At 43.4% G+C, this 15,614-nt stretch overlaps 1 protein-coding gene across 14 annotated transcripts; it reads right to left on the bottom strand.

The window, feature by feature from the left end:
• Positions 1 to 813: 813 nt before the first annotated feature.
• LOC144295767 (uncharacterized) lies at positions 814 to 15,141 on the bottom strand. 14 transcript variants are annotated; one of them, XR_013362868.1, is made up of 5 exons: positions 14,969 to 15,141; positions 13,396 to 13,562; positions 11,209 to 11,827; positions 8,250 to 8,353; positions 814 to 5,726 (listed from the first exon to the last, which is right to left on the bottom strand). XR_013362868.1 is itself a non-coding variant. In XM_077868233.1 (4 exons), exons 1-4 carry the CDS (start codon positions 15,086 to 15,088, stop codon positions 5,572 to 5,574), a joined length of 549 nt encoding a protein of 182 aa, XP_077724359.1. In that variant the 5' UTR covers positions 15,089 to 15,141; the 3' UTR covers positions 814 to 5,571. The 14 variants fall into 14 exon arrangements, 8 of the variants coding, with proteins under 8 accessions (XP_077724359.1, XP_077724360.1, XP_077724357.1 ...); XR_013362864.1 differs by lacking the exon at positions 11,209 to 11,827 and adding an exon at positions 6,231 to 7,536 and having other exon boundaries at positions 8,250 to 8,356; XR_013362866.1 differs by lacking the exon at positions 814 to 5,726 and adding an exon at positions 5,771 to 7,562.
• Positions 15,142 to 15,614: the final 473 nt, after the last annotated feature.

The following is a 15,614-nucleotide window of genomic DNA, read 5'->3' as shown; positions in this document are numbered from 1 at the left end:
CAGGGAAATACAAATCAAAACCACAGTGAGATACCACCTGACACCAGTGAGAATGGGGAAAAATAACAAGGCAGGAAATAACAAATGTTGGAGAGGATGCGGAGAAAAGGGAACCCTCTTGCACTGTTGGTGGGAATGTGAAATGGTGCAGCCACTCTGGAAAACTGTGTGGAGGTTCCTCAAAGGGTTAAAAATAGACCTGCCCTAGACCCAGCAATTGCACTGTTGGGGACTTACCCCAAAGATTCAGATGCAATGAAACGCCGGGACACCTGCACCCCGATGTTTCTAGCAGCAATGGCCACAATAGCCAAACTGTGGAAGGAGCCTCGGTGTCCCTCGAAAGATGAATGGATAAAGAAGATGTGGTTTATGTATACAATGGAATATTCCTCAGCCATTAGAAATGACAAATACCCACCATTTGCTTCAACATGGATGGACCTGGAGGGTATTATGCTGAGTGAAGTAAGTCAGTCGGAGAAGGACAAACAGTGTATGTTCTCATTCATTTGGGGAATATAAATAATAGTGAAAGGGAATATAAGGGAAGGGAGAAGAAATGTGTGGGAAATATCAGAAAGGGAGACAGAACATAAAGACTCCTAACTCTGGGAAACGAACTAGGGGTGGTGGAAGGGGAGGAGGGCGGGGGGTGGGGGTGAATGGGTGACGGGCACTGAGGGGGGCACTTAACGGGATGAGCACTGGGTGTTATTCTGTATGTTGGTAAATTGGACACCAATAAAAAATTAATTTATTAAAAAAATTCTAAGCTGCAGTGAATTGTGTTGCAAATTCAATGAACAAGTATTGAAGACTTAACCACTTCAAAACTTTTTATTATTTCTATGGCTCTGGGAGTTGACTGGGCTCGGTGAGTAGTTCTCACTCAGAGTCCCTCACATGGTTTTGGTCAATGTTGGCTGGGGCTGCAGTCATTGGAGGGGTTGGTCAGCGCTGGACATCCAAGATGGTGCATTCATGTAGCTGACAACTTATGCAGTTGTTTGGGTTGTTGGCTGTGGCCCTTCTGTGTAGGTTGGGCCCCATTTCTGCCATATTCTATTGGTCAAAGCTGACACAAGACCTTCTTAGTAGAAGCAGGCAGAGAGAAATCATCTTCATCTCTTGCTGAAGCAGTGGTGAGTTCCCAATGCAGAAGAGTTTGTGGGATGGAGATATCATTGTGACTGTCTTTGGAAAATTCTATCTTCCCCCCAGGCACAATAATTCACATCTTTCCCACATGCAAAAATATTGTCACCCTTTTGCAGTGCTCCCAAAGCTTATGAGGATCAGATGGGAAGGCCTGTCATCTAAATACAGTGCAGGCACAACTGGCTCCCTCCTCAGGTGGGGTTCCTCAAATAGTTTCCTGTCAACAGGAATACCTGTGAACTAAAAAGACAGGCTATCTGCTCCCTACACATGTGCTACAAATATACAATGGGGTGTACAAGATACCTGTAGGAGACACTCTTGCTCAAAAAAGGCAGGGGGATTTTACATGCTTTTAGAAATTCAGGCTGACGTTAAAGTGCTTTTAATGAGAAAAAAAAAAAAGCAGTGGGGAATGGGAGGCATATAGAAGTCACTGGTCTATAGCAATTCTGAAATACAGCCAGATATATGTGTCCTGTTCTATCTTGGGGCATAGCCCTGCCTTCGGGGATTTACTTTCCATGGTTCTATGCTCTGAATCACCCTTTTCTTTGCTACTAGAAATGGTTCCTATTTGCCAGTGAATAGCTTCCCTTGCCTGCTTCCTGCCCATATAAATTTGAAGGTCTAGAGGCTTCTTTCCATTTTTTAATCATCTCTGCCCATTTTAGTACAGACTGGTGGTGCAGTCATCAGTTCAAACTCATAAGCACGTTATGGGTTTCCTAGGAATTGTGTGGAATTTACTAAAGCCACACTCACAAATATTTTGGAGACAGGACCCTGTCTGGTTCAGGCTTAAAGTTAGGACTCTCTGGGGCACCGTTAAAATTCTTAGAAATTGCTTGGCTAGCTGAGAGGTCTAGGAGGCACACCCTTGAGTGTTTCTGAAGTCTGAAAATAGAGCCACATCCTTGAGAGCGTCTTCGGTCAACCTACTTTGTGAATAATTTGCTCTCTGGGGAGGGTGCGAACGTCAGGCAGTTGGATTTGGAAACTAGAAAGTCCTGGATTCTCTTCATTTTCTCTAAATTATACCTGAAACCTAACAGTTTCCTCTTCCTGTTCATTTCTATCTGCCCCTTGTCATCCATGGCTAAGAGGATTCAGTTGACATTTCCAACAGCCTGCCTGAAATCTCCTTAGCCAGTTTCACTCTCCATCAGTTATATCTTTTATTTTCCACATTACTGCAGGTGGCAGCCTTGCCAACTTTCTACCGCCACATCTCTCCTGTCTTATCTCCAGCTTCCAACAACGATTTTCTCATTGTCAATAATTTTCTCACTGTTCTCATGGAGCCAAAAAACAATCTTCCTGAGACTCTGGAGGCCACGGCCCATTCCAAAGCCAGTATCATCTGGTTCAAGTTTTTAATGGCAACACCCCACTCCCGTTACTCATTTCTGTCCTGGGTATCTACATCTTTGCAGCATACCATCCAAAAACTTCATGTCTTATAGCAGCAGTGTTTTATGTTTTTTTGTTCTGACTGGTCACTGATGAGTGGTGCTCCCTGGAGGGTTTTCCACGTGCCTGCAGTTAGAGGTTGACTAGAGCTCATATTCTGATATGGCCGAGGCAGATGTACAGAGAGAGATGAAAGAGAAAAGTCAGAGTTGAATCTTGAAAGGTGAATATGCCTGATCAAGGAATTTAAACTCTAAAACATAGTCAGTGGAGAGTCCTGGAAGGATTTTGAGCAAGAAAGTGATGTTATCATGTCTTTCATAAGAGAAGAAAATGAGAAGCAGTGTGAGCACAGGACAGGGGAACAGCCAGGTGGAAGCTTGTTAGAAGCTGAGCAGAAGGTATAGGTGGAAGCAAAGAAGAGGACTGGAGAGGAAAACCTGATGTGTCAGGATAAGAAGTCATGTTGAGGCTCACCTGTTTTTTCCATCACTTCTGCTTATCTTCTATCCGAAGGCTAGAATGGAGTCATTTTCCTCTTAACACATCCTGAACAGTAGTACTCTGGGCAGTTAGTGGTTTAAGAATATTTAGAATTATGTGGGGTTTTTTTTAAGAACTATGTTTTAATAGCCCTAAGAGAGTCTTATTTTATCCCTAAGTCCTTCAGAGGATACCATTTGCAGATCTAAGACCATGATGCCCTCATGTCCTGGTCATATTCTGAATTTGGGTCATACTTACCCTCTGCCATTGACTTGTTGGCTGGATTCCCATTTTTGACCACTTCCGCCTCCTTAAAACACTCTCACCCTTCCATGTCCATGGCAACCCAGTCTCACTCTCCTACCTCTCAGCCTGTGTCTGTCTGTCTTTTTTTCTTTTTAAGATTTTATTTATTCATTCATGAGAGACAGAGAGAGAGGCAGAGACACAGGCAGAGGGAGAAGCAGGCTCCATGCAGGGAGCCCGATGTGGGACTTGATCCCAGGACCCTGGAATCATACCTCAAGCTGGAGGCAGATGCTCACACTGAGCCACCCAGGCGTCCCTCAGCCTGTGTCTTTCTGTCATAGATGGTCCCCATCTCTACATGGCAGTGACACGCTGGAGCTGCCAGAAGCCCCATCCTAGGCTCTCCTCACTTCTCATTCCATACTCTTTTCTTGGAAACTTGATATTATATTCAGTGGCTTCCAGCATTTCCTTGCTCCCATGACTCTTGTGACTGTTAGGACGGGGTTTGACCAGAGTTGACAGTAATTCAAAATATTATAAAAATGCATTTCTTTTTAGGGACTTGTCTCCTGTCTTGTTGTTCTGCCATTCTCAACATCGGACCTTTACCTCATACTCCAAGATGGAGCCTTGGGTTTAAGCCACCACAACCACATGTCTGCCGGCAGGGAGACATAAATGTGTCTTTCCAGTTAGGATTCTTTATGGACGTCATGCTTGACACTTTCTATATTTCATTGGTTAATATTTAGCCAGGCGACTACCCCAGCTCCAGAAAGGTTTGGAATATATGGTGGCCAGGCAGAAATGAGATGTTCTAATACTGACAAAGAAGGGATGCGTGAATGGTAGTCTTTGCTATCATCTCCCAAATGTATATATACTCCCAGGTCAGCCTTCTCTACAGCTCCTGCCACTTTGGTATGCAAAGACATCTCAAACCAAATATCCAAGACTGAGCACATGGTCTCCCCCAGGCCTGTTCTATTTTTTGTGTTTCCTTTCTCAGGGAGGGGCACCACGCTATATCTAGCTGGGCAAGCGAGAAACCTAGGAGCCATCCTGGATTCTTAAGATAGATAGATAGCTGGTTCACAATTCATCCTTGCCATGGCTTCTTTGTGGCAGTTTAATTCCCTGCCCCCACTGTCTTTGGGCTTTGTCAATTGGTATCCTTTGGCCAATGGTATACGAGTAGACAATTTCTGGGCCTTGTCCAGCTAGAGGCTTGAAATATACTTGCCTGTTTTCACTTGGCTCTTGCCCTTCTGCTGTCTGCCATGGAAAAGCTTGCCCCCATATAACTATTAGTCCTTAAAAAAGAGACATATGGACCAACTGTGACTGGAGGCAGAAATGCCTAACCTACCTAGAGACTTCTAACAAGGAAAAAATAAAGGGTTACTCTAAGCTACTGAGAATTGGGGGTTGTTATTCAACATTACAGTGGAAACCATTGTAACTGTTGTTCCATTGTGGCAGAAACCTAATTAATGCAGTTACCTTGTACATCCTTATCTGCTCCTTCAGTTACATCTCTGGAATCCAATCACTTCCCTCCAGTCCCAGTGTCACCATCTTAGCCCAAGCTATGGCCACTTTTTGTGTGCACCACTGCAATAAGCTCTGGTCTGGTCACACAGACCTTCAGCTCTGGCCCCTTGACATTCAGCTCCCCATCCAGCAGCCAGATTAACCTTTGAAAATAACCAATCTCATTTATAACAGGGCTAGGGTTCGCCACTATCTTGATCTGAGTGATTCTGTTACTCTCACCCCTGTACAGATAATGAGGGGACTTTCCCATCCACAGTGTCTGTCACTGTGCCCCATTTGACTATATCCTGGTTGCTATTTTACTGCTCTGGGAAAGGGAACTGTGTGTGTTGTGAGCTCGGGGGATAGTTTGTGTGAGTTGAAAGGTGATTATCACTCCTGCTGGGCAACTGATGGGTGAAGTGCAGACAGTGAGAAAGACAGCTCAGGCCAGGCCACCTTCAGACAGCACGGCTCTCCAACAGGTACAGTCTTCAGGTGTTGCTAGGTCCCCACCTGGCTCTCTGATGCTTGCTGGGACAGAGGTGTGGCAGTGTCTCCATGCTGATGCTGCCCTCTATGTGGTTGCTGCTGGCCAGGAAATGCCTTTGACCTCAGCACTCTTGCTTCTCATCACTTCCCTCCTCCCACGGGAGAGTCCAGTTTATTATCTACTCATTTAAGTGAACTTCAGTCCCCTGATCTCTTCAGGACGTTGCTTTTTTATTCACTAAGAGCTCTGCTTGTACAAATCAAAGCTTTGGCTTTTACAACTATTATCTCTGAAGTGAAAGTCAGTGGTTGAACCTTGACACAATCTTTGTCTTTACTTTTACTATCCAGGAAAGCACTCTTAATTCTCCCCAGGAATAGATGAGCTGGTTTAGAAATGCAAAAGAAGAAAAGCACAGCAAAACATGAATATATTTGAAAAACACTTCATTGCAGGATAATGCCCCTGCTCTTCACCCACTTAAAACTATTCAACAATTTCCTGTTGAACTTAAGATAAAGAATACAATCTTAAATATTGTCCCAAAGAGCTTGAATGGTCTAGCTTTTGCCTTTCCAGCTAATTGTCTACCTGGAGGTTTGAACGCCAGCCTCTCCAGCCTGCTCTAGATACCTTCAAAAAGCTCTTTCTCCCATTGGACCTTCCTTCCATCCACCCTTGACTCCCATTCCTCCTTCCTCTGGAAAGGACCTCTAGATTGCTCCCTGCCTCCCCACCCTCCTGCCTCCTTGTTTCCTCTGTATAAACTCCCCAAGCCTGACTCCTTTTATCCAAGGTGCTTCTTTCTGTTGCTGATTATATGGTTACTATCGCTTTCTCCCCGAATCTGTAAGTTGCTAGAGAACTGATGTGTCCCTGTCTTTCTCACCACTGGTCTTCAGTGAATGAACGAATGAATGGATGAGATAGATGGATGAATGGATGGCTGGACGCAGGGATGGTAGTTACTCATTCAAGATGATCTTGTGGGGTGCCTGGGTGGCACCGTCAGCTGGGCATCTGACCCTTGGTTTTGAATCAGGTCATGATCTCAGGGTCTTGAGATCAAGCCCCACATCGGGCACCATGCTCAGCATGGAGTCTGCTTGAGATTCTCTCTCTCTTTCTCTGGCCCTCCCACTTGCAACTCTGGGTCCTGATCCAATTTGGTCCATCAGAGTGAACAATGAGGAGAGCTGACCTTATGAATGGCCAGAATACATAAAGGCCTATTTGGAAAAATTTGAGGTGGGACAATTAAGTCCTTCTAAATCACCCTCTCCCACCCTTTGGAAGTTTTCACATTTGATGTTATTCCTTTGAGTTCCAGAATCTTCTACCAACATCAGATAATCTAAAAAGAGTTCAGTCTTCATGAACTATACATTAGGCAGCTGAATTCACAGCTGAGTCCCGGAGATCAGCTGAGTCCCGGAGATCAGGGCAAAGGTAGTTGGATGTCAATGAAATGGAGAGGTGGGAAGGGACACGGAGATTGTGACGAAGACCCTGGAAGAGAAGTCAACACATCAAAGCTGTCATCGGCCTCACAGACTTGCCAAGCTCTGACGCTTTTACTTTCATGCTTCGTGATCCAGCAAAAAGTCATTTCGTTGTTTTGATTTCTTGCTCCCAAGGAATAAAGATACAAAAACAAATAGGGGAAACTTCTTTAGCAACAAATGGAAGCACATGGACATAGAGACCAAGTGTTTAGCATTTGAATATATCACTTGGAAAGCTTCACTCATTGGCCTGTTTATTCATTAAAGAAACACTATTGTTGATCCTGGACCGGGCACTGTACTAGGCAGTGGAAATAGACAATGAACAAAGCAGACACTGTTCCTCCTCCCACAGAATAGTGGGGACTTTCCACAAGGGCTTTTAGAGAAAAAGACATATGTTCTTCTGGGTCTGCCCGGATGCCCATGGCTTATAACTGCCTGGAAGTGTTGGGACATAGAGATTTGGGGAAAGTTGGGGAATATATTCTATTCCTGGGAGGCCCAGGGAACTTTGAAGGGTAAAGGAAACAATATTCTTCTTTCCCATCTTTCTTCGTTTTGGTGACAGGACCAGGCACGATGAGGGGAGAGGGGGAAGAAGGCTGGATGCTGAACTCCAGGAAATGTCATCATTGTGGTTTGAGTGACTCTGATGGCCTGATGCCAGCCTGCAGCTTTGAAGCTTTGCTGCAAATGGAGAAGAGAGGCCCAATCTGCAAAAGAGAGTTTAACTGGCTGGTGATGAGAATCAGTTACATTTGTGGCATCTTATTTCACTTATTTCCTTTTGTTCCTGAAATGCAATTCCTACCCTTCTTCAGTTACATAAGAGCTGGAATCTTCATGCTCTAGCATCTTAGCTTTAATGAAATCGCTCCACTCCTTTTCTTACATGTAGTACACATCCTTTCCGCCAGGCCATCACAGAGGGCATGTACAAAGTAAAGCCACTCTGCAACTGCAGTAACAGCCACATAATCTGTTCCTATAGCTCTGCGTTGCTTTGAAAGATCAATATTACTTTATTGGCAATTTCCTATAACATGGTTAGTTTAACAAAATACAATTTGAAAAATAAAAATGTGAGCATGACTGTATCCTTACAAGTTCTCCTTCATTTCCTGTCCTCTGATGTTTCGTAGGCTTTTTCATGTCCTACTTCATTGCTGGCTAAGCGAGAAAGCCAAGAAAAGCTGGCCTCGAGCCATGTGAGAAGAAAGGGTGTGGTAGTCAGGGTGTCTCAGTTGTGAGTGATAGAAACACAACTTGAGCTAGCCCATGTGAAAATGGTGTGGAGGGAGGGTTGGGGCTTGTTAACGGAAGAAGCAGGAGGTGTCTCTGGCCAAGAAATGAGCAGTTGTCTACCTTAGAGGTCAAAAGCAAGTGGTTCCATCTCTTACCTGCCCACACCAGTGCAATTATGAGGATAGTGGTGATGAAGTTGGAGAGGAAATGACTGTTCTGTCTTCTTGCCCAGTGATGTGGGGCTCTGTCCTGGACTCCCCTGCTTGGCAAATAAGACACAGAAAGGCTGTTTACACAGGCTGTACCTGCTTCCTCACTGCCCATACCTGCTTTTACTCTGAAACTGTGTGGCTAGATTACCGACAACCTCCGTATTGTTCAATCTAATGGACTTGTTGGTCTTTATGTCGACATTTCAGATACGCTTGACCACCTCTTTCTTCTTGAAGCACTGTTCCTTTGGCGTCGAGGACACCCCACTGTCCTTGTTTTGCTTTTGCTGCTCTGACCCATTGGTCATTCTGTTCTGCTGGCTTCTCTCCTCCTTTTGTTCCCTCAATGTTGGACTCTGTCTAGGCTTGGTCTGGGCCCCCTCTTCCAGCCTCTTCCTGTGCTTTCTCCTTAAGTAGTTTCATTTACCAACATTTCAACTTAGGTGGCTCCTTGGCATCTCAAACTTAATATATAAAATAGGCCTACAGGACCCTTGATGTTTTTCTGCCTACCCCAGCCCCCTTGGTCCACATTTGGCTCTCTCTCATTTCTCAGTATGAAGCCCCTGCCATCTCCCACCTAATGCCCCCAAGTTACTGGGGACCATCCTTGATCCCTTGCATTTCCCTTCTTCTCTATCAAACCCAATAGCAAGTCCTGTTGGCTGACCTTCAAATTGATCTGCTGTGAGCCTGTTTCCCTGAGGTCTCCACCACACAATCTGGGTCAAAGCTACTACTCTCAGGTCTCCTGTGGTTAATCAAGTGGCCTTCTAACTGGTCTCACTACTTCTTCTTTTGCCTGTTCCAATGTATTTTCCACAGAGTATTCTTTGCAAGGCAAATGATGTCAGTTCGCTACTCAGAATCCTTCAATGATGTTCCACTGCCCTAACGATAAAGGTCAGCATCTCCAAATCCCCCAGGTGCTGCCTCTTCTAATTCCTCTTAACTTTATGACCTTATCCCTGCCTGTCTCTTACTCACTCACTCTGTCTCAGGCACACAGGCCATTCCTAAATTCTTAGAATACACAAAGCTTTTTCCTGCCCCAGGGCCTTTGCACTCACTTTTCCTTCTGCCTGAACGACTTTCTTCTATTGCCTATTCATTGTCATCTTTGAGTTGTGACTCAGCCAAAATGTCACTTCCTCAAAAAGACCATTGTTGATCACCTTATTCTCTGCTCTAGCATTCTGTCATTTCCTTCCATGTACATATCATCATTTGCAATTATTTGTTCATTTAATTGTCTATTGACCTTCATATTAGACCATAAGCATCACAAAGACAGGAATAATAACATCTGTCACTTATCCTGAATGCCTAGCAGAACACCTGGCAGATAATATGTGCTCAAGGAATGGTTTTTGCATGAATAACATAAAAATAGCATCAAAGATCATGAATAGTATGTCACTGAAGGCTCTAGTTTTGACTACTGAACTATAGATACTTTTGTGGGTGGAGGTTTTTTGGAAAATATTTAAATAATTTGGAATTGGGATCATACATTTTCTTAAGATGTACTCAGAGAATTCCATGCTGGATTAATTTTCAAATAGAACAAAAGCTTGCATTTCTGTAGAGAAGAGCAGGAGAATGTCTATGGGAAGACTCTTACTCCAATTTCAAAAGTTTCTAGTAAGCAAGATATATGTGGAATATCCTTGAGATTAATATGGAAACTGAATTAGAATCTCTACAGGCAACAAAGCAAAAAGGGTAAGATAAAACTGAGATGCTCTTTGAGGGGATAAAACTATGACTTTGCTGTCAGCAAAAACTTTCAGCTCCTGACCACCATCCTCCCCGCAAGGCCCAACAAGTTATTTTAAAAGAATCTTTCGAGTTATCAAATAGGGGGCAAGATTATGTGAAGGACAGAATCTGGTTTATAGCCATCTTCTGACAATTTCTTAGATTAGCAGAAGATGAAAACAAGCTTTCCCGGTAGCTGTGTTCACCATCTTTTTTTTTTTAAGATTTATTTATTTCTTTATGATAGACACACAGAGAGAGAGAGAGGGAGAGAGAGAGAGGCAGAGACACAGGAGGAGGGAGAAGCAGGCTCCATGCCGGGAGCCCGACGTGGGACTCGATTCGGGGACTCCAGGATCACACCCTGGGCCAAAGGCAGGCGCTAAACCGCTGAGCCACCCAGGGATCCCCTGTGTTCACCATTTGACAGTGGTATCATGGGACCACTTTGTTTCTTAAGAAAGAGCTCTGAAAAAAAAAGATCAATTATTGATAATTAGTGTGTTTCCTTTTACACAGTTTTTGCTTATTTTCCAAACACTTCAATTTTTAGTGAGGTTGCCTAATAATTTAATGTTTGAATAATAGAGAAACAATTATAAGTGCTTTTCTTGCTACTTGCAATATGTCTATAATTTCTCTGATGTGTAAGGTATAAAATATTTGTTTTCACAATTTTTTTATTTAATACATTTTGCAGTCATAAAAATATCAGTGTTAATGCCAGGGTGCCTGAGTGGCTCATTGGTTAAGCAACTGCCTCAGCTCATGATCTCAGGGTCCTGGGATTGAGTCCTGGGTTGGGCTTCCTGCCCATCAGGGAGTCTGCTTCTCCCTCTGCCCACCCCCCCCAATCATGCTCTCTCTCTCTCTCTCCCTCATAATAATATCTTTAAAACATTATCAGTGTTAATGTCAATACTTTATTATTAACAAATGTAAAGTGATATTGACAACATGCCCACTTTGTTGTTTGGTTTCAAGTCCTGTGATCACTATTCTTGCTTGGCCCCAGCAGCCAGCAGCAGTGAGAGGAGGAGACTGGCCAGCCATTAGGCACCCTGTTTATTACATGATGCTTCACACTGATTGGAAAGTTTGACCTTGATCAGGTTTGTTGATCAAGGTGTTCATAGCTCACCTGCTCCAATCTTGCCTGGGCTGGTATGCCTGATCCAAACTGAGGTCATGTGGCTTTTCATCCAGAGGAAGAGGATAGACCTTCGTGTCACATGTGGTCAATCACTACAAGGTCAATCACTACATTACCTATGGTGTGGGTGGCACTGGTACTCCATTTCAGTTGAGGGCACTAGGGTTTAGAGAGGTTAGGTAGTTTTCCCAAGGTCCATCAGCTACTGTGTGTAGGGACCAGGAGCTGAGCCCATGCTAGTCTGACACCAAATCCTTTTTTGGCTCTGTCTCCCTAGCTCAAGGCAGGAACCACCAAAAACACAGCCTCAGCCTTTCTAAGAGAAAAGGAGGAAGAATCAAAGTGGTTTTGTGTTGTACTAAAACTGTGATGAAACTTCAGAGTCCTGTTGTGGGCTGCAGACGGTGAAGAGTGATTTTGACAACAGACTTGGCTACCATTCAGAGGCACCCTCCCTTCTACAGCTTGCTCTTAGCCCAATATAAAATGGAGAAGGGTCTTCTCTTTCTCACTCTTGCCTTCAAGGATGGTTAATCCACTAGGAGGTGAGGTGAGGAGAACCTCATCTCTGGGAACATCTAGGGAGGCTTTCATCAAGCTCAAGTTCCTATAAAAAATTTAATTGCAGATATTCCAGTTATTAAGTTGTATAATAAGTACTCCTGCTCTTGCTGCTAACACTGCTACCACTGGTTAAGGTTCTCAGATACCTAACTCAACTCTCTGTCACTGCAGCTTTGTGGTGGATTCATGATCTGCTGAGAACATGGCAGAGCTTTGGAGAGAGCTCTGATACGGTTGTGTTGATGGCACCTGAAAATGAAAGTGTTTATTGCTTTCAGCGTCCGCCACCACAGAAGTCACATTTTAATCAGTATTCTAAATATTTAAAATACTTAAATTATCACTGTATTTAGTTAAAGTGGTGTATTCTAACGACAACCTAGTTGGAACTTACTATCAACTCGCATTAGGACATTCTGTACACAGCTTGCCTCAAATGGATTTTTAACTAAAACTCATAGATTTGTTTTAATCGGCACACATTCTTTCAGATTACTGTGTTTGCCTCCAATAAAAGCTAGCCACTGCTAAATTGAATGGGTAAAATGTGCAAATAATAATTGACAAAACATTCATGCCTCGTTAAAGTAAATACCCTTTGGAAATAGAATAAAACAATAGTATGTATGGAAAGTATTGTAAAACACAGCTAAATCTCTCCAAGGTAATGGCAAATCAGAGGGGCTGTCACAGCTCATATGTCACTCACTGTCAGAAGTAAATGGTATCAGCCTTTCTTAACCTAGGATTTGACTTTAATGCAAAACAATTTGGCCCCATACCAAGTTACAATAAAATGCAAATGGTGGCCAGGCCTTGTACCTTCCCAAGACTGGAACTAAAGAACAAAGAAGTGGATCCCCACCAGGCCTTACTGGCAACACTCAATTGACATTTTAGGGAATTAAGCACCAATAAATCAGAAATCAACTTGGGTTTGGGTGTAAGTTGTACATGTTGAAGAAAGCAGCATTGCTCTACTGGAGTTTTGGGTTTTGTTTCTTATCATTGAAACTATGACATGAAGGAATATGGCCCCACTGAATTCTTGAACCGAGGATTTTGGTTATTTTTGCATTTGTCAAAGGCATGGCAGTTTATTCAAGCTGATAAAACTGTTCCTGTTCCCTCATGAATTTAAAGAAACTGGACTATATAAACTACTAACTAGACATAAAGAGCTATTTTTTTTTAAGTAAAGGCTTTCCTAGCAAGCACTGTAAACAATTTAAAAATATATCAATAAGGAAAATGTTAAAATACAGAATGTCTCAGAGACATACAATTAAGTTAAAAAGTGCATAATAATATATATGATACCACAAGATTTATAAGAAAGAATCCTCTTTATGCATATATTCACATACTCCAAATTATAACGAGGGCTCCATGGGAAGAGGAGATGACTGTGGGGCAGGAAGGGGAAGGATTTGTGTCTTATATTGAAGGTAGATATTAAGAAGCAAAACAAAACTAGGTGCAAATGGGCAAACAAACAAATAAGAACCTGGAGGATCCTAAACTATTAACACTATGTATTAGTTTCTGAGTGCTGCCACAACAAAAAAGCATAGACCCAGTGGCTTGAATAACAGAGATTTAGTTTCTCACCTGTTCCGGAGGCTGAGAGTCCGAGACCAGGGTGCGGGCGGGCTTGGTTTCTCTTGAGGCCTCTCTCCTGGGCTCGCAGGGGGCACTTCCTCCCTTTGTTTCCACGTGGCATCTTCTTCATGTGGCTCATTCCTGGGGGCTGTCCCTGTCTGTACCAATCTCCTCTTCTAAAAACACCACACACATCAGACTAGGTCATGCCCTAAAAGCTGCCTTGTAGCTTGAATCACCTCTCTGAAGATCCTCTCTGTACACAGTCCTGTCTTAGGGTACTAGGGCTTAGGACTTCAACAGATGAATTTGGGGGTCTCACAATTCAACCCGTGACACAGGATTTTCATTTTATTTTATTTATTTTATGGGAATTCAGGCTGCTTCTATCAAACACAACACAATTTTAATAAACCACATGAGGAAAACCATTCTTCAGGAACATTTGAACACTGATGATAGCCTTACTTCAATAAATTTCCTCAACCTTAAATTAAAGTTGTACTCTTACCATGACTGATTACTTGCAACTTAAAGTATTTTCATTTTAAATTCCTGACCAGACCGTGTGTGCTCCACAGCATATCAGCTTTAACAACAACTATCTGGTTTTACGCTAGAGAGAGGCTAACAGATACACCAAAGAGGACTTTAAAATGTGTTCTAGTGGGACACCTGGGTGGCTCAGTGGTTGAGCATCTGCCTTCAGCTCGGGTCATGATCCTGGAGTCCTGGGATTGAGTCCTGCATCGGGCTCCTGTCAGGGAGCCTGTTTCCCCCTCTGCCTATGTCTCTGCCTCTCTCTCTGTGTTTCTCATGAATAAATAAATAAAATATTTTAAAAAACGAAATAAAATGTGTTCTGGTAAACAAAAATCTCGGATACTCCAGTCTCCCTCAGCTTCACTAATAGTCCATATAGAGGGGCCCTAATTCAAAATGACCAGTGTCCTTATAAAAAGGGAAGCTTTAGACACACATGCAGCCAGGGAGAACACCATGTGATCATGAAGACCGTGGTCAGGGTGATGCTTCCACAAGCCAGAGAAGGTCAGAGTGCCAGCAAACTCCAGCAGCTAGGAGGGAGGAGTGGACTAGATCTTCCCTCATTGCCTCAGAAGGAACCGGCCCTGCCAGTGCCTTCATCTTGGACTTCTGGCGTCCGGAACCGTGAGACAAAATTTCTGTTTAAGGCATCCAGTTTGTGGTACTTTTTTGGCAGCGCTAAGAAATTGGTAACCGTGCATATCAATAAAAAGAGTGAAAAAAGAGCCCTCTGAAAACTGTCTTCAGACAGCAGACATCACTGGGACACGTGGCTCCCCTTCCTATAAGTATTTGTTGAATTTGATTCTCTTCAGTTACTTGTCCCCTCGTGGCTTTCTCTCTTCCTGAGAAGATCACATGGGCCCATAAGTGACAGGAAGACCTGTTTGTGGCACCACACAGAGTGCTTCAGTCTACCTCTGGTAAATCAGATGTTTGTTTCTGAGTGCTGTTGAAGTTGTCATTCGCTTAAAGTCATGCCTATCCCAGAGATGGGTTCAGATGAGAAGAAATTAGTTTTATAACTCAAACTTACCAGCACAAACTTATTTGCAGGCATAGATTTTGAAACAGCACAGCATGTGTTCCTGGGCCAGGCACAAGTGTGGTGACATTCCCTTCTGGCTCTCCACTTGTTTATCTTCTCAGAGACCATTCTCGACGTTTTGCAGCCTCAGCTACATTTCTCACTTGGGAGCTGGCCGTGGGGATCCCCGTAGCAGTTTTGGGGAACTGAGATAGAGAACCAATTTGCATTTGTGGCTCATGCACTCACCCCATCCTGTGGAGGGCTAGCTTCTGAGTATTCCACTGCTTGAAATTTGGGTGTCCCAGCAGCTATGGGTCAAGTACCACAAAGTCTCGATTTTAATGTTTATTGTTTTGTTCACAATGGATGCCTTGCCTACCTGCAAATGCACCCATAAGCAAAACACAGCTAGGATGGGTTCATTTAAAAAAGAAAAAAGAAAGGGAATTCACATCTTTTGAGCACATACCAGGTGTAGGTTTCTGTGCAGACGTTAGCTCATTGAGTCTCAACAAAGATAAAACCCACTTGGAGACAAGGTATTATATCTCTATTTTCACATGGAGAAATTGGTGTTTGGAGAAGTTAAATTGCGTGCCCATTGACTCGTTTATGGTAGGCCGGGATTCAAAAACCACATCTGTCTGACTGT

This window comes from Canis aureus, chromosome 24 (assembly GCF_053574225.1).
Source record: "Canis aureus isolate CA01 chromosome 24, VMU_Caureus_v.1.0, whole genome shotgun sequence".
NCBI classification, from domain to species: Eukaryota; Metazoa; Chordata; class Mammalia; order Carnivora; family Canidae; genus Canis; species Canis aureus.
Note: the sequence above shows the minus strand (reverse complement) of the source record. Positions and strands in the feature narration are given on the sequence as shown.